Here is a 26,837-nt window from a genome sequence, read left to right on the forward strand (position 1 = left end):
CCAGGCAGAGTTTCTCACCATCAACAGGAGTGCAGGGCTCATAAACCAGGCGGTAGCCCTCAATGATGCCATTGGCCTGCTTGGGCTCTCCCCAGGACACGTTGACCGAAGTGGTGGTCAGCTCACTGAAGTGGATGAAGGTGGGAGCACTGGGCGCTTTTGGTGGAGAAAAAGCGGGATAAACAAAGTGTTAAACCATCCTAGAGCACACACACACACACACACAGTCTTACCTCTGTCACTTTTGGGATATTTACGTAGACTTACATTAATTTCCTGAAGACGTACCCTAACCCTAACCATCACCACTACTTGCATAAACCAAATCCATATCCTAATCTTAACCACTGACAAAAAAAAATCTGTTTTACCAATTGGGGACATGACCTTTGTCACACAAGCTGTCTCCAATCAACTAGTGTTAAGTCTGGTTTGTGTCCGCAAAAGTGACTTAAGTCATACACCCCCAAACACACACACACGCACGCACGCACGCACGCACGCACGCACGCACGCACGCACGCACGCACGCACGCACACACACACACGCACACACACACACACACACACACACACACACACACACACACACTATATTTATTTCTTGACATCTAACTTTGTAAAATGTTGTACTAATTTAGCACAAGTGTTACAACTAAAATAGCATTGTAGCAGAGAGAAATTCAAAGGTAGTGCTCATAGCTAAAGCAAGCAGTTTGATATATTCATGTAAAATCACCTTATTATAGATGACATGAAACAGGCATACTGGGAGATTAAAAATCACAGAGGTTTCATTGTTCATTATCAGAGTAGGAAGAATAAAATGTTTTGTGCATGTAAGAATAGTTTTTATCCAGGCTTAAATGAAATCCTTAAGACCATGGTATACAGCTCCAATCAAAAAAAAAAGAAAGAAAGAAAAACAAAACAGTATGACTGTTTAAGCAAATGCATCTCTAAAAAGGAAACTGGAAGTAGAAGAGTGCACAAAATCATTCTGTGACCTTGAACAAGAGCTGTGAGAACTCTGCCTGCTGACCAACCCAGATCCAGCTAAGTGTTGGGATTTAGCCACAATTCTGCATAAAATTCACAAAAGCTTGTGTTGGCTCTCTTCCCAGTACCCTGTGGTGCAGAGAGCCAAAATTCCTGCCTGTGTTTTTAGGTTCTCAGCACTTTGTACCCCTCACCAATGTCACAGCCTTCAAGGGGGCGGAACAGACAAGAGAAATTTATACTGTAAACCATTTTTGTGCTGAAACCGCAGAGGAGGGACTCTCACTAGCTGGTAAACACAGACGTCTTTGTGCAGTTGTGGCCAAAAAACTAATCTACATGTGTCCCCCGCACTCTGTATTCATTGCTCCTCTGCTGTCATTAGGCTTCCACCCCCGTGGCTTGTCTTGGAGGAGATGCCAAGAAGACTCAGATCTCTTTTGCTATATATCACAGGAGGAAACTAAACTCTTTAGTGAACATTTTCTATTTCTTGGTGAATAGGAAGAGTGAGTATTACATTATTTGTCTTAAAGCTGTAGTACTTTAGTTGGACTTTGCAGTGTTTTGTGTAAGACTGACTCAAGATGAAAGCGCTCATCATCTGTTCCTTTGTAGGCACTCTTTATAAATCAAGAGTGGGCTAACCTTGAGATAGTACTCAATGAAAGCACTTAAAAACCACAAACAATGTGGTTAAATAATGAGTAAGAGAATCAACGTGCAGATGACAGAGACAGAAGAGAGGCAGAGAGTCATAATGAAAAAAAGACACTGAGAGTGTGAAATCCTTCATGGTGTTGACCTTGAATAACACAGCAGACAGAGGTCCTTGTTTCAAGTCTACTGCTGCCTGCCTTTTGAACAATCCCTAAAATCTCTCTATGCACATCTGGATTTACTGTAACTCACCTGCTTGCTGAGTGCGCCCTCTGGTGGCCAGGGAACGAGGTCCATCCCCTGCAGCATTGAAGGCTGCTAGACTGATCATGTAGGTGGTGTAACCAGTCAGGTTTTTAAGCTTCACCCCAAGCTCTGGCAGGAACAGAGTACGCAAGCGTTCCGTCTCATTCTGGAGCTGAAACTCCCAGAAATAGATCTATAAACAGAATAAAAGAGTTCAGAATGCAGGATTTATAGCTTTTTCTCCCCACAATAAAAATATAAAACTGAGAAAGGTATGATGTAAGTTTGCCTTATTTGTAGTAACACACAGAAAGACATGTTATTGATACCTTGTAACCCTGTATGTCCCCATTCTGAGCATCCAGAGGAGGAGGGTCCCATGTGACATCCAGTTGTGTAGCTGTTGAGGACTGGATCACCACATTTTGGGGTGGAGCTGTTGGGACTAAAGGGGCAAAATGTAAATCAAAATTGTCACATTATATTATGTGACACATAACTAAATATTTCAGATATAAAGATAAAAGCTAAGTTGACTAATGCACATGCTGCACAGTGAAAGAGGAAACATACCAGCCTCTCCAACAAAAACCTCCTGTGGTGCACTGCTAGGGCCCTCCCCCACTGCGTTGTACACACTGAGACGGATCTCGTAGCGTTTGTGTTTACTCAAATCTGCAAGGAGCATAGCAGCATTATAATAGAACAGTTAAGATAAAAGAGCAAAAATAAGTTGCTCCAGAGAGACACACTGTCATAGTGACGCTTGTGGCAAGACATCACAAAATGAACAAAAAGACAGAGAGGTGGAATTATATGGCAAACTGAAGAAAAGATGGGGTTGTTGTGAGGACACAGAGAAGATCTGTCAGTGATTAAAAAGAAAGAAAACGCACTGAAATAATGACAGGGTGGCTTTGAGAGATTAAAGTCATATAGACATCAGAAGAATCAGCAGAGGTCCCTCAGCAGATATAGCTGGGTGGGAGGATGCCATGACATGCACATGTTGTAAATTATCATACAAATGACATATTTTGTGGGAATGCAATATATCAGATGGTATGCAAACAGATGGAGAGGGATGGGAGAGAATCAGAAAGAGACATTTAAAACTTACTATCCAGTTCATATTGGGTGAGAGAGGATTCACTCAAGTTCCTGACACTGTAAGGCGCTGGAGTTTGGAGCAGAGTCAGGAAAATAAGTGAAGTTCACAAGTTCAAGAAAGAGTGGGAATATTAGCAGACTTATTATTTTTCAAAACACAATGCAGACCTATGATGATAGCATCAAAGCAAACCTTGGATGCAAAAACAAACAATGATTGATCAATTTAAGATTCATGGTAGCATTACTCTCTGAATATAACCACAAATAGTAGAGAGGTAAGCAGTAAAAACTCACCAGTGAGATCGGCCCAGTTGGCAGATGGACTATTAACTGTGCGGACAGTGAAACTGCGTATCCTGTCGTAATGTAATTCCCGGTACCTGACCCTGAACCCTAAAAGGACTCCATTTATATGATCCTCAGATGGAGGCTAGGAGGAAGAGAAGTTTGCTTAATGCCCAATATTTAAAAACACCGAACTCACTTATGTCACTTTTATGAATTATTATTCCCATCACAAACACAATGCCAAGTAGTTCAATAGTGTACCTGCCAGCGGACTAGTACGGAGGTGGTGGTGTGAGGCGTAACAGACAGAATTGTTGGGGCTTTGTCTGGGGCTAGAAGATAAGAAGATAAGAAAAAAATGATGTTTGCAAACCAACACAGCAGAGGAGAGTGATATATAATTCAAACAGTCTGGTGGAGAACAGCTTGAGAGTAAACACAAGGCCTGTTGACATAAAATATTCACTGTGAAAATCCAAAGTCAAAATATGGGTATAAAGGCATGTTCATACAATTACAAAAGTCTCTGTGTACAGTACAACTCTACAGAAAATCGGCACAAAATGACTCTTGCATGGCCAGATGTTTGGTCTGGGGCTGCCAATTATCTTCTATCTTAATTAATTGATTAATTGTTTGGTCTATAAATCATCAGAAAAATATGTGAAAGCACATGGTCATATCATCAGCCGTTGACCAATTGTTAAAAACCAAAAAGATATTCTAAAAAAAACCCCAGCAAATTCTAACGTATGAGTACCTGGAAACATCGATTGTTTGGCATTTTTGCTTGAGAAATTATGATTAATCAATAACTAACAGAGTTACCAATTAATTTTCTATTGATTGACTAATCATTACAGCTCTGGTTTGATCAATGTCTAATTACAGTGAACACAAGTTCTTACCATCCTGTAATGTAGTGATGGCCTCACTCTCTTGACTGTATTCGCTGTCTCCAATGTCATTGGTGGCTTTAATACGAAACTGGTAAGAAGTGAAGGGCTTTAACCTTTAAAGAGACAAAAAAACGTAGAATGCAACCCAGTTACTATTTTCGGACTTCTCACTAATAAATAATGCTAACACTACATGGAATAGAAGTGAGTTTTAATATTTACCTGTCCACTATGTAAGAGTGTGTCTCATGACTGACCGATGCAGAGTGGACCGTCCAGTTGCTGTCTGGCAGCTCTCTGTACTGGACTGTGTAGTAACGGACTGGGGACAAGCCATCGCTGCCTGGTTCCCATGACAACAGCACCCTGCGAGCCTGGACTTCCTCTTGAGGCACTCGAGGTCGGCTCGTGGGTTGGGGTCGGGCTGAGAGGCAAACACACACACACACACACACACACACACACAGCAACTCTCAAATTTACTAGTTAGAGGTGAGTAATTTCGATAATAGATTTATCTGCAGTATTTTATTCTTACCTCTCTTTTCAGTTGTGACTACCAAGGCCTCCGCAGCTTCACCCCAACCCTTTCTTGTTTGAGCAGTGAGTCGGAATACATAAACCAGTTCAGGTTTCAGGCTGGCTGCTGTGTATTGTCTTGCACTGGGGCTCAGCACATCTACGGTGGCGGCATTACTGTTTGAGGAGTTTCTTCTGTATGTGATCTGATAGGCTGAGAGGGCAAACTCATATAAGGATAAAGTTATGTATAAAAACAATGGAGCCAAGCAGAGCAATAAAGCAGAACTCTAAAATCAAACAATAGTATTTGGAGAAATGTTTTTCTTTTGTTAGATCAGCACACACACAGCAAACGTCTCAAGCCGTCTCATATTAACATCTGAGGACATTGTCTATAGACTGTAAACTCACCCAGGATAATGCCATTTGGTTGTGCAGGAGGTTGCCAGATGAGCCGGACTGAGGTGGTTCTCACTTCGGGGAACAGGATTCCAACTGGAGGGCCTGGGACTATCACACATACAATCAACAGCATTCAAAATGCAGCAATGCAGCAAGTGATAAAAAGAAAATCCATATATCTATATAACCATCTAAAGAATAAGGTGCACTGTTTAATTACTATCAAATAATTAGAATAATTAGAATATCAGAACAAGATAAACATATCTTCTCTACCACATGTTTCTTCATTAGAGCAATAAGATAATAATTTGCTGAAAAAAATATGTTAAGCAACAACATCTCAAAACAAATTGATTAGCAACATGTGACATGATTTCAGCACAGTGACATATTTTTTATTTATATTTTTTATTTGTTTAGAGAAAAATGTAATTTCAAATAACTGGATTAAACAGCTTTTAGATGGAAGCTTCAAAAGTGAGAGTTTGCAATATTTTTGCTGTTTACCATCATCCAGGGTCCTCTCGAGAATCGGTGGTGAGCTGCTTCTTCCGTCTCCTATACGTGTGAAGGACAGGACCTGGATCTCATACAGGACGTACTTGCCCAAACCACTCAGCTGAACACTGTGGCTGGTGTTGCCCTCCACTGTCCAGAAATTGGGAGCTGTGTCTGAATCCTTTTCTTTATACACCACCTGATATACACAAAGAACAGAGTGCACTAAGGTTTAACAGTTCTATAACTTCTGAGGTGATGCTGGAATTAGGAATCAGGGGATGTTTTTATGCTAATTATCTCACTCACAGTCATACAGCTCCATAACCTGCTAAATGTGGACAATCTTGCTTTATACTCATTTGATTCTGAAATACAAATGACTTTTGCGAAGTGACTGTTGATTGCTGACCTTGTACCCCAGGATGAGTCCATTGCGATCAGCCTCTGAGACTTCCCCCCAGCGCACCAAGATGCTGCTAGAAGTGGTGGCGAAGGCTGAGACGTTGGTGGGTCCGCTGGAGGGCACTAAAGCAAGAGGTAAAGGTTTAAAATACAAAGCCCACTTGTGTAGCTAAGCACGTACTGGCATGTGTATGCATATACTTCTTTCCTCACCAGACTCCCTGGTCCTGCCATGGACCGGCTGGCTCCAAGGCCCTGAGCCAATACCGTTGATGGCCTGAACTCTGACCTCATACTCCATCCACTCCTCTAGGTCCTCGATAGTGAACTCCCTCTCCAGCCGGTCCATGATGACATGTGACAGCACTCCACCTTTAGACCCTGCTTTAGAGTACTGGACCCGGTAGCCAACGAGATCTGGATTCCCATTGTACTCCCACTCTGGAAGAGGCTAAGAGGATTTTTTTGTTTGTTTATATATCCTCAGTTCAAACAAGATCAATTTAAATGACATCATAACTGAGTGCACAATGAAACAATAAGCCATGAGAGGCTGTACTTTACAGTGATTTCAGAACAGCTAAGAGGCATTGCCAGGAATGGTGAGAAGCAGTAGGGGGAGAGAGGCTAAACCCTCTCAACACTTAGCACTGCATCAAGTGGCTATTCTAAAATGTGGTAATACGCAATTATAAAAAGAATAGCCCATTCACTATGTCTGTTAAATAAATATGATATAAACCTGATATTTATATATTTGTATTTAAGTAGGCAATGTAGCTCTTGAATATCATACAAAAACATGGTTGCTTTGCAAAGCCCAGGTGTAGTTTTCACTGATTTTTTATGACATTAATGTTTAAACTGCTGTGCCATCACAAGTGTGATTTGAGGGTGTTTGCAGCTACTTAAAGAGTCACTCAGCCAGTCTGAGCTGAAAACTAGACATACTTGTTTTATGCATTCTTCATACAGTATTTAATACTGACACCAGCGTGTAAGTGAGCATGATAAATGAGCAAAGACTCCCCGTGCCAAAGTGCAAATCAAACTGCTTGAAGCTATGGTTTGTTCCAGCCTCCATCAAGCTGCTGAACTCTAAAGCTAAATCTTAGTGCAATAGAGCAATGTGCCATAAATATAGTACACAAGCACTTCAGCACTGAGAACCTTTGCACTTTAATTCTTACAGTTTCTTTTGAAGCCGTCATGAAGTCAAAGGTCTCTTTAATGTTTTTAAGATGTTTTTATGTGAGCTAACTGTCTAGCATTGTGTCAAACGGTTCTCATGTTGTGGTGTTTTTTATGTGAAGAAGCAGACTGTAGCACTGTGCCCAAGACAAATTTCCCCTTGGGGACAATAACATCACTTTACTCTATTCTACTCAATTTGGCATAAATATATTTACTGTGTTTATGTTACAAAAGTCCTAGTTTTTCTGAAACTAGGACTTTCCTTGATTCAAATCAAGACTTCTGGACCATGCCCGCAAAGCAGATCACACAATTTTTCTACAGTCTAACACCCAGCTTTTGAAAGGGACCAAGATCCTTGAACTGTGTAGAGCCACATCAACAGCTGACATCCCTCTGCTGTTAACTCAGGTAACCTGCATCTTTTTTAATCCTACAGGAGCTGCAGGAGTATCTCAAACTTCAGTGCACAGAGATGATAATGGAGCGATATGACTAAGAATTCGTTAGCCAAATGTTGATGCAGAAAGAGGCAATCATCAAGGACAGCACACAAGCTGATTTACCAACAAATCATCATTGCCATCACCTGCATTCATTATAACGGCTCCAAGAATACAACAATAGATTTACAGAAGGAAAAGGCAACCTTTCATGAACAAAATATGGCACACAGTGAAGACGTTAAAAAGTGTTCTGAATTCTAAATTGAGGTTTTATGAACTGAGGTATACTTGTGAGTCAGTTGAGTTGAAAGCAACTGTCATACACCATTTTAAGTTGAACTTTTTAAATATTGAAAAAATTGGATTTTAGTCATTTTTCTGAGAAAAAGTTAATTGCTTGAATCAGATTGTACAAAGCTTATCTTACAAATGATGCATCCATTTAACATCCCAAGGACATTTTTCAAATTCAGTCCTGTTCCAAGATGATTTTTTTTACTATAACAGCCAGAAGCACAAAAAGAAAAAAAGACACCAATTTAAAATAGCTTATAAGCATGCAAAACCATTCCAAAATGTAAAACATACATTTTCAATAGTTCAAGTCTGAATAGGAACAACCCAGACAGGCATACCTAAATCTAATAATAATCTAATCCACCAACTGTATACAGTCTGACTCAGACCCAATGTGCAATGAGCCGTGAAAACTTACCACCCAGCGAAGCCACAAGCTGGTCTCACTGGCTGTGCGCAGAGTGACATTGGCAGGGAAGATGTCTGGGGGGGCCTGTAGGGATTGGATCTTCCTAGAAGGCTGACTGGGAGGACTGGTACCCACAATGTTAACTTGACGCATTCGGAACCTGGGGTGAAGGAAACCAGATGACGGTGGATAGATTATCTTAAGTAGGGTATTTAATCATGAAATGCTAGTGATACATGAAATGAGTACATTAAATTACTTTAGATTGGATTAGATGAAACTTTAATGATGCCTATAAAGAAACTGGGTCATTGTACAAGCAGAAAATAGATTGTTTTTATGAGTAGAGATCTGAAGAAAATATCAACAAAGCTATTAGACTAATCAGCAAAATCACAGATAGGTGTGCAGAATGCTTCTTACATGTATGGCAACTGTGTGCGTTCATGTGTGTGCTCACCTGTAGAAAGTATAGGGGTTCAGGTCCAGGACTTCTAGTGATCTAGCATCTGGCTCGTTAGCCAGCTGATGAACCATCAGCCACTCTTCATTCTCTCCGATTATACCAATCTGAAATGCATAAAGAGAATGCTGTGATATCAGCAGCTAAACAAATTAAACAATTAAGCTGGTATTTCAAAAGCTGTGCAACAAAATTAAAAGATCAAACAGCTTGCAAAAAGAAACTCTGACTGTTCTCATTATGTTAAAATAGATATGAAGCGTCTCACCTGGGCTTCAACCTGCCAACGAGAAATGGATGTCTTGCCATCATAACCTGGTTTGAACTGCAGCGTGACAGAGCGAGGACCAATATTGGAGATGGCTAAATTGGTTGGAGGACCGGGCAACTCTGTGAAAGATGATGGAGGAGACGGATTTAAAGGAAATGAATAACATTCAGTTCGTCACTGCTTTTAGAAATAGCTGAGGATAAATTGATTGAGTTATAGTCAGTCAAATAACTGGTCATAACCCTTTCAGTGAGCACTGTACCCAACCATTAACTAAGCAAGGAGAAAACATTTCAAATACTTGGGAATGCTCAACTTAAAGTCAAATATGTTGACCTATTGTTATGTTATAGTTGATTAACTGCTGACCTGGTGGTACGCCGGAGGAGATAGTGGAGGAAGAGAGCTGACCCTGGCCCTTGGAGGTCATAGCTGCAACCTGGATGGTGTAGGTGGTGAGCGCAGTGAGCCCTGTCACCTTGTACTCCTGAGTCAGGTTAGGCAAATAATGGGTTACCCTAGTATTGGTCCTGTTGAACTCCTCCCATGAGATACGATAGCCTGAAAGATGTTACAAATAGTACAGTGTTCATAGTAAATACAGCTTGGTGGGAGAAGCCCAGAAGACATGTTAACGTTGCATGTTTATACATTACCTGTGAGAAGACCGTTTTTCTCTTGTGGCTCCTTCCAGCTGACTTTTAGAGATGTGTCCAAGATGTCAGTGAAACTAAGGTGTCCCACAGCACCAGGGGCTATAAAAATGATATATAATGGGTAGTACATGTACAGCCTGACTTGTAATTACCCACAAATACTCTATAGTATCCTGAACATTGACACTTACTATCCTCATGGGTGCGTAACCGCTGAGGCTGGCTCCGTGGGCCATCTCCCGGGGTAGTGAAGCACAATACTGATGAGTAGTATTCTGTGAACCTTTTAAGGCTGGTGATGTAACCAATGTGGACACTGTCCTGAAAGTTGGGGCGCACAGTAACCACGGTGACCTCATTTTCACGAGTGGGTTCCCATGCCAACAGCTGGAAATGATGTGATAAGGGACAGAATGTTAATGTGTAAATTTTAGTCACATTTAGACACATTTTTGTATTTCAATAAAATAAAAACTCAATTAAAAACTGCTCACATAAAAGCTTTGGGCATCTGTTAAGCTTATGATTTACATAGAAAATTATGTGTTTTCTGGACAATCCATCTCTCAACTGCCTGTGATGAGATTTTGCCCGCAGATGCTCGTCTACCTCTGACCACTAGAGTGCACCAGTTGACAGAAAGGGGCTGCTCACCTTGTATCCCTGGTTGATTCCATTGATAAACTGAGGGCTTGGGGCACTCCAGGTAAAACGCACTGTGGTGGAGTTGACAGCCTCTGCCTGTACATTTCCTGGTGGCACAGTGGGCACTGATCCAGAGGAAAGAAAAAATACAAAGAGAGACAGAAAGGAAGAGCAAATCAGAAAGAGAGAGAGAGGAGGGGGGACAGAGAGAGAATAGTGATGAGACAGAGAAAGAAGAAAGTTTAAAATGTACAACAGACACTTTCAGATCAGCCTCGTTTAGAGCGTGAGAATCAGGCTGTAGCATTTTTTATTTTGGCTCATTTGTGGAGGTAAGAACATGCCAATCACACTGGGTGTGAGAGCGATTGCCTCAGGCGGCTTCCAGGTGAACCCTGCGGCAGTTTGTTTGATGTGAGCATGCCATTCTGATGTAACATCGGAAAACAGCCAGGGACTCACACATTAATGAAGCTGATTGGCCAGTATTGGTCGTCATATTTCTGTACTAACCTTGATTCCCTTTGAGTACATTTAAATGCACATTATGATCTGCTCTTGTGTTTTCAGTGGAGTGAGTGACGGAAACATCCAATTAATGAGAGCTAAAGAACATGAGCTGCTTGTTCACTGTCGTATTCACTGACAGTGACTTGGATGATGAAATTATTATTGGCAAGGGAAGTGAGTTGAAAATAAATGTTTACCATACCTTACCTTGGTTTTCAAGTTTTTTAATTAAACACAACAATCAAATGTGCTACAGTCCATTTGTTTATTCACAAATGCAACACATTCTTTTTCAGGCTTTCTCATTAATTGATTTACTGATTGATCGGGCATCAAACAAAGTATGCTGATCTATGTGCCAAATAGAATCTATCGTTTCTGAAGCATTTGAAGTATTTTGTGATCATCCAGCCAAAAGAAACTGACAAAAATAGACACACACACGTCTTTCTAAGAAACAGAGAGAAATGTAAGGGAATTTGAAGATTAAACATAGAGAAAACACCAGATAAACCATTTAAAAGAAAATTATTATCAAAGGAGACAACAAACCATTGAGAGACTATAATGAGACACTGCTTTATATCATTGCTGAGGCTTACATGGACAGCATACAGTCATTATAGAGAGAGAGGAACAGAATACATGAATGTGCATGAGTTTATTTGTGTGAGTGGTGTGGAGCAAGAGATGGGGTCAGCAACAGACCCATTAGATTGCAATAGAAGCCTGGCTTAGGTTAAAATAATACATGATTTATGTCTATGTTAAGTATTTCAACTCGATTACAACAAAGTTATATAAATAAATCAGCTTGAATATGAAATCCATGAACATAACGTCTTGTAAAATCGAATATAATCAAAATGTCTACCCTTCTAATAACTGTATCTGAGCAGGCTGTAAAACAGACTAGAGGAAGGAAACACTCCCAATTTTCTTATGAGTGCTCTTCAGTATATGTGAGTCTAGTGTAGAGGATCTCTGTTCATGGAGTGTATTTAACATGACAGGGATTCTGAGATATGTGAGTGTGTAAAGCCTTTCAAAGCTTTATATACAAGTTAAATGAAAGTAAAATCAAACTGGAAGCCTCAACAGCATATATAAAAGCAGGAGCAATATCCTCTTTCTTGTGTTTGCTGAAGTCTACCAGCAGCATCTTAACCTGACTGTAATCTATGAATTGACTTTTCAGGAACGCCAGTGAAAAACATTATTCAATCTCCATGTAATAAAAACATGGATTAACCTTTCAACATGCTGATGCATCAGGTATAGTCTACTTTGGCTATATTTCTTGATAAAAAGTCAGGATGTTAATGTAAAGTTTAAAAGGTTTAGGCACATTGTAAAATCACACCTTGGCTTTTCTCTGCAGATTGTTGAAAGAAGCCAGATTTTATGGCAAAAATAATCTTAGATTTGACTCAGTTTAATTTAACAGTAACAAATGGGTCTTTCAGCCTCTGAATATTTTGAATAGACAGGGAGGCAAGGAACATAAGGTGCTGGAATCCCAGGGTGTGACGGAAATATGCAGCTGTATGACACCGGGGATAGTTCACAATAGGTCTACAATAAGAAAAGAAATCAACTGAGGAGGCTTCCTTAGGAAGCATCAAAAGGTTTGTCACAAGTCTGATGCATATCATCACCTGATAATTCATGTGCCAAAATCAATCAAATATGTAATCAGAGAGGCCGATCAAGGTCTCCAGGTGGTAAATATGAGCGTCTCGCTTTTTTCTTCATGAAGTGTTGGCTTATTCATAGAGTCCTTATTAAGAAAGGCACAAAATTCAAAAGCAGTGAATAAAAACAGTAAGCCATGCCAAACAATAAAAAGTGTAATGACAAGAGGAACGCAATCAATTTAAACATATAAACAAAAAAATAAAACATGTATTGATTTTTTTTTGTTAAAAAGGCTCTGATGAAGACATCAGCTCATGTCTGCACACAATTTATTCTACATTACAGCAACACTTATTGAGAAATTACCTTCACAAAATCTGACAAAAAGAGATGAGGAGTGCTTGGAGGCAATACTCACTTAGATCTTCTTTTGCATTCCTTTTAAACCTTGCTGCTACAGTCTGTACTAACCCCTGACTTCTGAATGAAACTAAAGTAAAAGTAGCCTTAATGTGTCTGAATCACCTTTTCAAGGTCAGAAAAGGATTGCAAAGAGTGTGTATGTGGAGAAAGCACAGCTTTACAACGATTTGATTGGAGTAACTATCAGTAACAATGTTGTGCCGCAGGCTTTACATTTGCTAAGGGACCACCATGATGAGGATGCAGGTAATGAATAGAATTTGTGGAACCAAATAAAGTCATCTCACACTGACAGCAACTAAGCTGGGCCCAGTCTTTAAGTTGCACTTGGCAGGTTGCTGTTGTGTGTATGGAATAATTTAACAGTTGTTAGTTGTAATTTGCAGTTGTGGAATGATAAAAAGCATGTCTGTGTTGACCTCACCTCCTTGCAGCGTCCATTCAGTAACTTTGTGGCTATAAGTGCCCCTGCCTGCTCCATTATAGGCTGCCACCTCAATCTCATAGTTGGTCCAGATGATGAGGTCCTCAAGGAGCAGGCTGGTCTGGTCTGGGTTGGTGATGTTTTTCATCTGGCAATCTACTGGAAGCCCTGACAGACAGTACCTGGCAGCAATGGAAGTAATCAATGGATGAGGGAGGGAGACACAGACGACACAGACAGACACAAATATAGATGTATTAGAATACAAATTCTTCGAAAAAAGAAAGGGGGAGAGAGTAGTAATTGAAGAGAGGATGCAGAACAGCTATAAAATGGTTAGAAAAAGAGAGGTGACAACAGATGAATGGAGAGGAAGGTATTTAATTGGTACCAATTATTCTATTGCTGCAGTGAGCAAGAATGAAGCGAAATGGAGAGGAAAAAAAGGAGCTGACATACCAGTTATTATCACATCTGAATGACACTGGTCCTGTCCCTGGGAAGAAATTAGGCAGGTTGTCATGGTCTTCTTACCTGATAATGTAACCCTGAAGTGGACCATTCTGATGGCTCTCCGGTGGTGGTTGCCACTGGATCATAATAGACTGATTGGTGCGGCCACTAGCAATGACAGTCTGAGGGGGAGCACTGGGAGGCTCTTCAGGGAGAGTTAGCCTGCCACAGATTTTTTTTTTAAATGAAAAGAGAGGTGAAAAGAATTTAATTAGCAAGAGTTTCTGCATATTTCTATCCCATTTCATCATAGACGTTGTAATAAAGACCATTTTTTGTAGTTTTTAGAACACCATAAAGTAAAGTTGGGGGAAGTGTGGCTGTGTCTTTGTCCCAAACATATTCTGTACAATACTGTCCGCAGAGGGACATCTTGCTGTGGCATGATAAGGATCAAAGAGGTCTTGGTGAGAATGGAGCAGCACAATAGAGAGACAGAGCAAGTGAGAGAAAGATATAAAAGAACAAGAAAGAGAGATCTAGGCAGACTTTTCCCTTAAGTCAATTTAAGATGACATCTTGATTTCTTCTCAGTGCACCGGAGCACTGCTCTGGAGGAGATAAAGCAGAGTGTTTAGGATCAAAGAGGTGTGCCAGAGAGATGCCTCAGAAAAGCCCTGCTCTCTCATTGACGCTCAGTCACCCTCCCGTGGTGCGCTCTTTTCTGGGCACATTCACATAGGAGTGAGTGTGAATGTTTGGACAAAAGTCTGTGATGGGTGGTGATGGCTTTCAGTTTGAGGGAGTTCCTTGCTGCAGGTATAAAAGCAGCAAATGGGTTGTGTTGATGTGAACAAGGTCAGACAGATGTGTGCATTGGTGAACTGTGATGAGCAAAGACAGACAGACAGAGAGAGACAGAGAGAGAGAGAGAGCAAGAGAGAGAGAGAGAGATAGTGCATGAGTGCTTGTGTGTGTATGTGTGTGTGTGTGTGTGTGTGATGGGTCTGCCTGCATGACTGTGACCGTTTCGTCTTCCTAGTCAAGAGAATTCACTTGAGATTTGAGTCTGTGTGAAGCTCTGCCTCTTTCAAGCCTCTCTGTATTTTACCCAGGAAGTACGACAAAGACAGTGAATAGGAGGGAGAGAGATGAAGCTGGGTCAGCGCTCCCATCAAGTCTTCACAAAGCGCAATTTCAGCTCATTCAGTTTTATCTTGAAAAGGCTCGTTCCGAAGCCGGCTCATCTCTCACTCACTCCCACAGGAGTGAAGACCGAAAAGTGGACTTACAGGAAATAATCACGGGATTTTCTATTTAACTGTCAAGACAAGGGGGAAGAACGGGTTGTTCCAGAACTGTGAAAGCCCTCAAAATGCAACACTGTTCTCACGGCTGACATGTACTAAGTTACACAGACTATGAGTAACTTTTTTGAATATTTAGAACAGCTCAGTGCAGTACCCACCGGTCAGTCTCTTTGCTGAACTGGCCTCTGCCCACGTCGTTGACGGCACACAGGCGGAACTGGTAGGAACGGGCGGGGATAAGGCCACCAACAGTAACCCCAGCAGACTCTGGTTCAATGTTGGCCAGCAGCACTGTCCAAGGGGCATCTGAAATGGAGATGATGCACATGCAGACAGAGCTGTGAGCAACAGGGAGTGAACAATAAATGACCTGGTAATAGCATTTACATTCTCTTCTACAAAGCACTCAAAACTCAAATTTAAATTAAATTGTCTTCCTGACTATCACTGCACACCGTTGTTTCATTTTCTGTAATAATATTGCTGCTACTGATAAAAAAAAACCAAAACAAGTATATTATTTTGTATACATTCTCTAAATATCTGCTTGAAATTCAATTATCCAAAAACAAGATCCTATCTGCATCCTCGGATTCATTTTCCTCTTAATGAGTTGTCATCATCTCAGTTAGCCTGAGCTCCGATGAGAGATGGCTGAACAATTTACTCTCTATGGGTGAAAGCATCCCCACTTCTTTGATTTTATCAAGCGAATGGAGGATAAGAACATTGGACATCAACACAATTTGGTTACCCTAATCATTTGCAAGGAAGCATATACAGTAGGTGAGGCAATTGAATTATACTGGGTGCAGAAGGTAAAAAAGGATGCCACTACCAATTTTAGAGGCACAATGGAAATTACTATAATAAGAGGTGTTGCAAATGAGTTTCAGGGCCTTTAAAATGACAAGAAAAACAAGAAATAATGAATGCATCAGTTTTGGAGCAATGTGCATTGTGAACAGTGACTGGTGTCTGGGTAATAGAGAGTCACACTGAACCACTCACTGTTTTCTGAGACTTCCAAGATGTACCGGATAAGAGGGCTGTTGCCATCAAAAGCCTGTGCCCATGTTAGGTTGATGGCCCTTTTCTCTGTGGTACTCAGAACTGCTATTGGATTTTCTGGAGCATGGGGAAGTTGCCTATATGTGCATATGAGAGGAGGGAAACGTGATAAAGAGAAATATTATCAGAGAGGCGGCAAATAAGAAAATTAAACAGCCAAAATGAGAGTCTTGCATTGCAAATATTCGAGTGTTTGATGGATTAGAGAGGAAAGCACTGATAAACCACAACAAAAGACAAAAACACCCATCCATCATGTTCCGGTCAGGCATAAATAAGAGAGAAAAAATGTACAGACAGCTAGATAAAACAGGCAAGACATGAGGCAAATATGCAGACCTGACTCGGAGGTGGGCACTGCGGGAGTCATTCCCACCCACTGAGGTCACCCTGCAGATGTATGTTCCGATGTCACCCGACCACGTCTGGGAGATGTGCAGGGTCCCATCGGGATCCAGCCGGAGGCGAGGCGAAGTGTTCACATCAATCACCGAGCCACTCTTCTCCCACACATACCTGGAGGTATGTACATGGATATGTGAGGATGTAGTACACGCGTACGGCAGGGGGACATACACACACACTCATGCTTTTACACTCTGTATCTCTGAGTGTTGTGACAGTAAATCTGTTTGCTTGTGTCAGTTCATACAGCAAAAACACAGAAGGCGCTGACACCAATGAAAAGCCTTGTGAGGCTGATGGCAAAGTGATTTGAATCTGAAAACCATTTCTCTCTGTCACACATACAGTATTAAACCTCTCCTTCATGCATTTCTCTCCCTGTCACAATCCAACTGCACTCATGGCCTCCACCTCCCACAACCTGCATACACATGTACACAAATGCACGCACTAGGAGCTCCTGTGATTAATTGTGACTGTTTGGGCTCTCCAGCTAATCTCCTCTGTGTTGCGTTTAATTAAAGGCGCTGTCTGAAGTTATTACTCTGTTTACATATTCATCTGTTTACTCCACGATCTGATCAATGCCGTGGGCCCACAGGTGACAGGCACTCTAATCACTGGGCTCCACAGACATCATTTCAACTCCTCTGAGACAGATGCGTGTACACACACTCTATCACACTCAAGACTGTCTGAAGAGAGAGGAAAAGTGGCGGGCTAATTCCTCAATCTGACTATGAGTTTCAAAATCTTCCCTTAGGAGGTCATCTAAGGGATTAGCATTACAAGATCTCTTAAAGATTTCATAAAGTAATTAAGCACAGCATTGATACCGTAGACTGGGGTTGCATCAAGACATTGTTACAAAACACATCTGTAACTGTATCTGATAGATTAATTGGGGGTAGAATTGTTGAGAAAAACAAAAATTGATCAAATTTCCACAAAATTCCCCATCACCTGATAGTGACGCTGGGATCGTGGGTGACACCACAAGTCATGACAGCCTTGGTCCCTTTGATGACACTCTGGTCTTGTGGTGGCTTAGTGATGCGAGTACGTGCTGTGAACACACACAGAGGTTGTTATTCAGAGAGTGTTTGAACAGCGGATTGAACTGAGCTTACTGGAGCAGCTTTCACTTAATGTCTGTTGGTGAATCATACAGTATTTCAAATGGGTGGGGTATATTGCAGGGCTTTCAAGGAATGGTAATATGAATTTACACACAGAAAATGAGTACATGCATGAGTCATTTGACTATATAGTAAGAATGTCTTGACAATGATACGCGTGAACCTGCTGCTTATTGTATCTAGAAATAAACAAGTCATGGATAAAAAAAAAAAGAAGACGTTTAATTTGGTCTCATAGTTAGCAACATTTTTCACAAATGCTAGACAAGGTAGAAAATGACTACAGAAATATTTGACGTGGATGCAATGAATTTGAATGTTTCTCTTATGCTTACCCCAGACCACTAGGTCGGCTGAAGCTTCATCAATGCCTCTGGAGTTACTGGCCATACAGGTATAGGTACCAGCATCAGACAGGTGGGAGGGGCTGATTAGCAGGCTGCCTGACTCCAGCAGGGTGAACCTGGGCAGCTGGACTGACCCACTGGCCAAGACACGTTCCCCTGCAGGGAGGGGAGGGACAGAAGTGATTGATGGTATAGGAATAAGAGCAGAGGGGAAAGGGGGGGGGGGGGGGGGACAGGGAACAGGGAGCAAGAGAGATTAGTGTATTGGAGAAATGTCAGGGAAAACAAACAGGAGGAAAAGCACCACAGCAAAAGTAAAGAAGTAGAGCTTGTTTGTTGAAAAGGCATATTCTCAATCCTTTCCATACTGCCTAAGTTTGACAAGTCCAAATGTACCATAATGAAGCCCCCCTCAGAACCTCACGCTGTTAGCCCACGCACCTTTCTGCCAGGTGATGGCTGGCCTCGGGGCTCCTGAGGTCTCACAGTGCAGAATGACTGACATGCTGTCAATCACTGCGCTGTCAGCGGGGCCAGCGGTGATGTTGGGAGCAATACCTGCGACAGGAGGGGTCAGGCACACACGCACAAAAAAACAAAATCAGGTGAAACAGAGGTGATAATGAGAGACATAAACAGATTTCTCCCTAATAAAGCAGACGGCTGCTGAGAGCTTAATAGACTTGACAAAAGGTGCGGCTGTCAGGTCTCATTCTCTGGGACAGCTCTGAGAAACTGACAAGGCACCTCCGTCTGTCTGCTTCTCCTGCGCATTCTCATTTTCAAAAATAGCCAATAATTGCCCGAGCATTCAAGGTGACAAACCTGTCACGCGAAGAGATATACAGATAGATGGGTGTAGGAGGCAAGACAGAGAGTGAGAGAAAAGAGGATTATAAACGAGAACAGAGGAGAGGATTTGAGAATAAGAAAGGGTGGGAACAGAAAAGAAAGATGAACAGAATTAAGCAGCAGACGTGTAGATAGCTTTGAAATTTCTCAAGGAGACATACTAGTAACAGCTAGGTAGGTGTTTGTCTGGATCTCCCCTGCGAGATTGCGGGCAAAGCACTGAAACATCCCTGTGTCATCTGGCAGAAGACCGTTGATCTGTAGACTGCCTCCTACCAAAACCCTGTACCTGGGGATCTTCACCGGGCTGATGGGCACTGCATCTTTATACCATACAATGTCTGGCTGTGGTGTGCCTGCAGAGGAAGGAGAGGATTTATTTTTTTTCCATGTCACCATGACCCTTTTGTTCTTTTTTTTTTTCATGCTTCTTGAGCTTTCGCAAATGCAGTGGCAGACAGGAAAAACAAACACCACTAACCTCGTGCCTGACAGGGGATATCCACCACCTTTTCCATCTCTGCACTAATATGACTTGGAGGTTCTTTTACAAACAGAGGATATTCTGTTTCAGAGAGGAGAAAGCAAATGCATAAAAGCCTTTAAAAAACACATTGTCAATTTTTTTTATCTCAACCCATCTCTGTTGAACTAGCAGAGACTCAATTACTGAAATATAAATGGCAACAGAATGTTCTCTCAACGTGGGAGTTAGCATGCTGATGTAATATTTGGATAATTTAGACTCAATTGCTTTGCGCAAGGTTAAAATGTAAGCTGTGGGTTATTTACCGAGAACATGCAGGAAGGCCCCAGCAGTGACTGACGGCACGCTGCTACTACGAAGTGAAGCCTCACACTCATAGTAGCCACTATCACTGACTGCAGGCAAACTGATGACCAATCTACGGCCAAAATCTCGGATCCCTGTGTTGACCACTACCCCATCTTTCCTCCAAGTAATACTCATTTTGACAAGGGGTCTGGAGGAGAAAAAGATAAAAAGGAGAAAAAGAGAGCAAGAGATCGGGAACGTGGTTTTTAATACAGATTCATATTCTGTTTCAAGGTTACAGAGCATTGAGGGAGCAGTGGGATACATGTCATTCTGATTAAGTCTTTGAATTGGAGATAATAGTCAGAATTCAGTACTGGGACTGCATGAGATAGGGAGAACAGAGTGAAGCATTGAATCAAAGGGAAGAATGGAAAGGAGCTACAAAATGAGAGATGTACAAAACACTTTTCTATCATGTTCAAACAAAAGATTTTATTCAAATCACAAAATATCAGATGTCGAGGTGAGAGAGAAAGTGGAGATGTTTTGATAATGTGTGCATGTCTGAGTTTCTATTTGCATGTGATTTTTCTTCAGTTTCAACGTGTATCTGTGTGGAAAATTTAGAAGGAGATACCTCGCATTCGCAACGCACTCCATAATAGCTTCGTTTCTCCCCACGGTTACGCTGGTGTTCTTCGGGGAGACGATGATAGAGGGAGCGATGGGGTCTGCAGGTCCTCCCACATCTATCACACACAAACACACACACACACACACACACACGAGTACACAGATAGAAAAAAAGTGAAAAATCTATAAACTCTATGCAGACCTTAGATTAAGCCTGTGCATCTGCCTGATATAGCCAATTGTGCATGACTAGATCCTTACACAGAGACTGACAATCTGTCATTATCACCACTAGTTGGCCAGCATGCAATCACCCAACTATTAACACCCCTGTCTTTACTTTAGATCCCTTTTCTAGAGCACACAGCATTTCCTGGGCACGGTGTTAGCCCAGGTGTTAGAAGCCATTATGTAGCATAATTGAGACAAACACAAAAGGCGATTAAATGCAGCACCATCACTCACGGGTTTCACGGAGCCTCCAGCCAACCATCGATTCACTGCCCTCAATCAGTGATCTCTCTCTGAATCTGATCTCATTTTCCCCCACCTCCCTGGAGTACGGGTATGGGCCTGTGCACTTATATGTGTTTGAGTGATTGCGTGTTTATGATGCGTTGCATGTGTGTGTTGTGTTTGTGCATGCCTGTGTGTGTCCACATTCATTTGGGGAAGTTAAGTGCAGGGCTATCCCCAGTTAATAGGGTGCCTAATCACGTTTTTATTGTTATTATTGTTATTTTGTGCCTCCTTATTGTAAATCACACCCTTTCAAGGGCCATTTTTGTGGAATCTCGGTTGTGTAATGACAAAGCTTCCGTTACAAACACTGCCTGAATGTAGAAGCAGGTCTCCTGAGAGGTTATTGCTGTTTGGTTGTGATTTGATTGTTTTATCTAAGTTCCCAGCTTTCCAGTTCTGAACATTTTTAAATAAAAAAAGTTCAATATATATGATGAAAATCACACTGAATAAGTTACAATAAAAACACTTTCTTAACATATACTATGTGGAATTAGATGTTTCATGCTCTCTCCCATGGCATGAATTCTTGTTATGTAATAAGATACAAGAGGCTGAGGTTTAAATCTAAGTGTGAAGCATGGCCTTGAGTATGTTCACAGTAGGCTTTGTTTTGACAAGTCAAAGACAATAAGATGCCAACTGTAAAAGTAATGATGTTGCCTAATTCGAACAGCTTCAAACACAAAGAGCAATGAAGGAACAGCAGCACAAAATAAAAAAATTATCTGCCAGCACATTTAAAGGATCCATTGAACATTTTGAAATTAATACATTTCAGTCTAACAGCATTGATTAAAAAGGTAATCATAACAGCCAAGAGACACAGAATTTTAAAGTGGATTTTGAAGCCTTTGTAGACTTTGTTACAGAAGATCCAAAACATTAGGCTTTGGGATGGATAGAGACAGATAAAGAACAGTGTGGTATCTGTCCTTTTAAAGAAGTTTGACTTATTTCATTCAAAAATATCTGGAGGTTTTAGAATTTTACTCAACCTCCCCATTAATACATATCATCATGGTAGTACAAGCATTATCTTGAGGGTATTATTGATGTTATTATCAATTAGCATAGTTAAGACCAATTAATCAATGTGGAACAAATTGCTGTCAGCTCATCTGAGGAGTCCAGAAAAAGAGAAATAAATTAAAGATGTTGCAATGATTTGCCTATGGTCCGAGGGGAATCTAAATCACTTGGGTCAGAAATTAAAGCTAAAACCTAAGATTACAGCTTTTGGCTGATCTCTGAAATTTTGTTGCCTAATTAACGAATAAAGTTATATGGAAAATTTGATTGGTGTGGGTCTCTGAGCTTGTGATACATTGAGTGGAGATGGAGACATAGAGGGAGCAGGAGGGAGGAGAAGAAGAAGTAATTGATGGAGAGGGAAGGTGAAGAATCTAAACCACCGATATTCATCTTCTACTGAGTAGAGTAAGAGCTGAAGAGTAAACAAAGGTTACCAAAGTGACTGATAGTGGTATAACTGGTGGTTTTGAAAGAAAGAAATAATCAATGAATTATTTATTGATAATAAGTGTTGATATATTCATTTTAAACCAGTTAAAATGCTGCCTTTACCTACATACCTTTTTTTTTGTTTTTAAAGATTTTTTCAGCACAGACGCCTTTATTTATCGGTAGACAGACAGGAAACAGGAGAGAGAGAGGGGGGTGTGACATGCAGCAGAGGACCTCTGGCCGGGATTTGAACTGGGGTCGGCTGCGTATGTGACATGAGCTCTAACCACTCAACCACTTACGCGCCCAAAAAAATGCTGCAACTCTTATATGTTCTCTTCACATAGAGTGGCTTGTGCTAATATTACACGTTATTATCTATATAAACTGTACTACACATTTTTGTAAATATACAAATTAAACATTTTTGTTCAATTCCATTAGGTTTGGCTGTCAATGTTGTCTATGTTTCCCACTGATACACCAAAAACTGTGAATGTATTTGACTTGACTAGAACTCATTTCATTTCCTAGAAGACATGATTGGTTCTGTAGCAAACATTAATTAATGTATTGCAGTTTAAAAATTCTGTGTTGAGAATACCTCAAGTGTGTAATCTTCTAATTAAATGGGAAAAGTAAACAATGCGGTGACCTGCATTACAAATTCTTTCTATTAATGTCACCATAATGTTTACATCTGTATTTGCCCAAAGACAATTGTAAACTGTAGAGTATTTCACACTCTAAATAATAAAACAAAAAGCAATATGTCTTCCCATCTGGAGTATTAACCATTGTCAGTTTGCTCTCGACTATTAGACTCAGCCCTGTCTCATTTGTATGCTCCCTTTGGAACAAGACGCTCCCTCTGCTGCATATTTTTATTTCTTTTCTCCACAGAATTTCTAAAATGAACAAATGCAGCTGTAAAAACCTTATTGACTTTCAGATGCAAAATACGGTTGTGGGATCTGCAAGGTCAGATCCAGCGATATTCAGTGATATCTGGTCCCAACAGATTGCTGTGTCATGCGTATTGAGCACCGAATTACAAACACTGTATTAATTTGACAAGCAGATGCTCAGAAAGGGCAGAAAGCTGATATTAAAAATGTGAAGATCCACATGTGAACCGGTTAAAAAGTCCTCATACAAGAGTCAAGACCCCAATCAGACTGATAATACAAATCATAATGAATCTGGTGATGCCTTTTATTAAGTATTGTATAAAAATATGTTAGTATAAAATAGCATCTTCAGGGCAAATGATCACTCACTTACTTTGAGATTGGAAGGAGAGAAAAAAAGTCTAAGCTAAAAGCTGATCATTTGTAATGTAACCATCCTTGAGACAAACTTTATTTGAAGTTGTAAGCATATCTGTTGATGAGCGAGGCCGACCTTCTATTTTGTGTATTTGTGTGGGTGTGTGTCTTTAATCAGTCCCTGCTTTGCCCAGTGTCATTTTCATAAATCTGATTTTTGCAAGGAGCAATTAAACTGAAGGTCTAGTTTATGGGTCTGTAGATGGAGTCAGTCAGAGAAGTGCTGCTGGAGCTCTACCTAAAACACACAGTATGACTGTAATTCACTGCTCAAGCCAGGGGTTACAGGAAGACTGTGGAGAGTGAGGGTGACTATTGTGGTGCAGTTAATGGGTATAATTATGTTTGCTGGACAGAGAGAGGAGGACTGACATGATGACAGGGCACCCCAGTAGAGGGCGCTATCTCTGCTTCTATTGTCTTAGCTGAGGCACCTGTTGTGTAGCTGCTATGGTGATTGAATGTGTGTGTTCAAGTGTTGAACTCAGAAAGAATATGACAAATTAAACCTTTTTTTTATCTACACTGTCATCTGCAACAACTTGTTAATGCAATCTGCTGATGACATAAACAATCTGTTAGTGAGTTTTTGCTGAGTGGTTGAGGAAATCTGTTGCTTAAATGTGTGTGTATGCATGTGCACCTGTGTACATTTGATTTCGAGTGTACTTACTCTCCACTGTGAGCGTGACGGGCTGGCTGGTTTTATTCTCCCCGTTCTTGTCATTGACTGCCTGGGCGTAGTAGCGTCCCGCATCAGGGGCCACCGTGGACAAGATGACCAGCGTGTTATCCAAGGTGATGGCACTGAATGAATATTCATGCAAAAACATACCCACACTTTTAAGGACACTGAATTGACTTACATTCATTCCCACGACACTCACGTAACCTTAACCTCACCCTAATAAAGACAAAGACAGCTTTAGGCAGTGTTGAATTTTGTTAAGTCAAATTGGGTCCACCAATTTGGCTCCCAATTAAACAGATATTCCCAGTCAACTAGTACACACTCCAAAATGGGTCCCTAAACACGCAACAAACCATGCACACATACACGTATACATACATCTACAAGCACACAGACACACTCATATCATTAAACCAGTGAGTAGTTGCTTCTCACAGTCAATAAATCCTCAGGGTAAACTGACACACAAGCGCACACACACATACACGCACACATAAATTATGTCTGGAAAGAAGCACACAAAAACATTTTTTATGAGCACTTCCATCTACAAGGTAACACAGTGTCTTAAAGGAATAGTTCAGAAATTCTTCCAGTATTTTATACACACTGTTCCTGCAGAGCTCCTGTGGTAGTTTACTATCAGTTTTATCTCTGTGCTGCACAAAGATAGTCAGGCTGGTCTTGTGAGATACTGTAGGTCAGTCTTAGTTTTTCTCCTAGAAGCAGTTGTTCAGTTGGCCATGTTTTTAGTTGGAAACTGATCATAATATGTCCAGACAAATGAACTGGTCCCACACCTTTGTCCAACTGAGATACTTACATATCTTAAGTATATTTTTGTTAGTTTAGTTTATAGTTTATTTTGGGCAACCTGCTGAATATATAGAGATGAATAACTGCAGCACATACAGTCCCTAATCAAGTAATACTTCCTATATAAGCATGTTAGCTTGATTGATCTGTGTAGTGTCTTTTGCAATGAAAATTGATTTTTCATTTGTCCTACATTAAATGCATTTGATGCACTATGATGAGCAACATTGAATACAACAAAAAGGATGGATAAATTCAAGAACTACATCCCAGCTATCCCTTTAAAATCATCCTTTTTGTGACTATTGCACCCAACAGCCACAAGAATAGCTTGAGTGTTGGTTAGGCTGATGGTTTCAAACGTGTGAGAAGGGCCTATTAAATGAGAGCTGACGGTAAGCACGCGGCCAGATTAGGCTCTCTGTATCTGCCAGGATCTGCCTGATCGGTACAGGATAAACAGACACATTCCTGGACAATTAGGAGCCGTGGCTCTTTCCAAGTCAACAAACACTTATACGGGCACACAAACACCAATATACACACACCTCTGTGAATATCAATGTGGTCTGACACAAAGCAAGCAAACAAGCGGTAAATGCAGAGTGTCCTGTCAGTGCCTCTCATTGTCACAGGCAAAGCTTCACTGCTTCACTTCTGATAAGAGTCAGCTGCATAGTAACCAGCTCTGGAATTGGTTGAACATTCTTGGAAGGGGTTGATATTTTTCTTACAATTTCGCTCAGTGCTTGAACTGCAATTTTGGAGCCCTGCAGGGAGAAGATGCACACAGCAGTCCATTCTTCATGCGAAAGCTTGCAACTTAGGGTAAAAGTCTTCATGTCAGCTACGACATGGTAGAGATTGCTGCTGAATAATAGACGAGGAAGTAGTTTCTGAGGAACAGTGGACTGCCTTTCTCTATTTATCTGGATGGCGATCTATATATATATATACAATCTGGATGATTAATCTCAGGTGATTACCTTCATAGTGTCTAGTCAAGAAAATTGCATATCTGAACAGGCATACACCCAGCATACAAACAAAAAAGCTGCCACACACACACTTGCACCATAGTCGTCAGTTAACCACAGACCTCCCGCAGTGCACACTCTGCCTCACACAGATTCATACCACATGCACAAATGCTCACACAACCTCCCCCACACAAATCCACCCAGGGGTGAGCGTTGTCAGTCAAACATATCATCAATTGAGGCCTTTTGTCCAATTTTGTCTAATTGGTTCCCTTGCTTCCTGCTCTATCTCTACCCTTCAATCACTCCGCCTGCAAAGTCAATAGGGGCGATATACAGTAATAACCCGCTTTATCACTGAGAGGTGATTCAATGATGAACACAAGGCCTGCACCAACATTCGTTCATCAACTATTCTGCTCAACTTCAGTCATGGTGTGTGGGGGGATTGGAGAAAATCTGTAAGCAGTATTGAACTTCTTAAGAGTTCTCTGAAGTGAAAGATATTCTGCTTCAGCAGCTCAGAATTCACCAACAACTCATATATGAGAGCACTTGCTCAAACACACACAGAAACACACAAGTCATATGCACACACGTTCTGCTCAAACCAAACAAACCAAGCTAAGGTGAA

At 41.0% G+C, this 26,837-nt stretch overlaps 1 protein-coding gene across 2 annotated transcripts in view; it reads right to left on the minus strand.

Annotated features, from left to right (window-relative positions):
- Positions 1-26,837, minus strand: part of LOC128379008 (protein sidekick-2-like) — an 86,586-nt gene that overhangs the window by 8,240 nt on the left and 51,509 nt on the right. The window contains exons 6-39 of one of the 2 annotated variants that reach the window (XM_053338610.1): positions 24,390-24,523; positions 20,404-20,515; positions 19,781-19,971; positions 19,470-19,553; positions 19,150-19,344; positions 18,578-18,694; positions 18,125-18,292; positions 17,614-17,716; positions 16,585-16,761; positions 16,186-16,322; positions 15,333-15,480; positions 13,946-14,086; positions 13,412-13,593; positions 10,426-10,541; positions 9,963-10,158; positions 9,772-9,870; positions 9,485-9,676; positions 9,113-9,234; positions 8,842-8,951; positions 8,391-8,541; positions 6,249-6,486; positions 6,043-6,158; positions 5,640-5,829; positions 5,139-5,237; positions 4,744-4,938; positions 4,428-4,629; positions 4,215-4,318; positions 3,568-3,638; positions 3,313-3,448; positions 3,026-3,082; positions 2,479-2,580; positions 2,235-2,350; positions 1,912-2,098; positions 19-156 (exon numbers count right to left, since the gene is read on the minus strand). In XM_053338610.1, coding sequence (XP_053194585.1) covers positions 19-156; positions 1,912-2,098; positions 2,235-2,350; positions 2,479-2,580; positions 3,026-3,082; positions 3,313-3,448; positions 3,568-3,638; positions 4,215-4,318; positions 4,428-4,629; positions 4,744-4,938; positions 5,139-5,237; positions 5,640-5,829; positions 6,043-6,158; positions 6,249-6,486; positions 8,391-8,541; positions 8,842-8,951; positions 9,113-9,234; positions 9,485-9,676; positions 9,772-9,870; positions 9,963-10,158; positions 10,426-10,541; positions 13,412-13,593; positions 13,946-14,086; positions 15,333-15,480; positions 16,186-16,322; positions 16,585-16,761; positions 17,614-17,716; positions 18,125-18,292; positions 18,578-18,694; positions 19,150-19,344; positions 19,470-19,553; positions 19,781-19,971; positions 20,404-20,515; positions 24,390-24,523 — 4,826 coding nt within the window. Of the gene's footprint in view, positions 1-18; positions 157-1,911; positions 2,099-2,234; positions 2,351-2,478; positions 2,581-3,025; positions 3,083-3,312; positions 3,449-3,567; positions 3,639-4,214; positions 4,319-4,427; positions 4,630-4,743; positions 4,939-5,138; positions 5,321-5,639; positions 5,830-6,042; positions 6,159-6,248; positions 6,487-8,390; positions 8,542-8,841; positions 8,952-9,112; positions 9,235-9,484; positions 9,677-9,771; positions 9,871-9,962; positions 10,159-10,425; positions 10,542-13,411; positions 13,594-13,945; positions 14,087-15,332; positions 15,481-16,185; positions 16,323-16,584; positions 16,762-17,613; positions 17,717-18,124; positions 18,293-18,577; positions 18,695-19,149; positions 19,345-19,469; positions 19,554-19,780; positions 19,972-20,403; positions 20,516-24,389; positions 24,524-26,837 lie in introns of those variants that run through there. The other variant, XR_008323379.1, reaches the window with a different exon arrangement.

The sequence above is a fragment of the Scomber japonicus genome, chromosome 18 (genome assembly GCF_027409825.1).
Source record: "Scomber japonicus isolate fScoJap1 chromosome 18, fScoJap1.pri, whole genome shotgun sequence".
NCBI classification, from domain to species: Eukaryota; Metazoa; Chordata; class Actinopteri; order Scombriformes; family Scombridae; genus Scomber; species Scomber japonicus.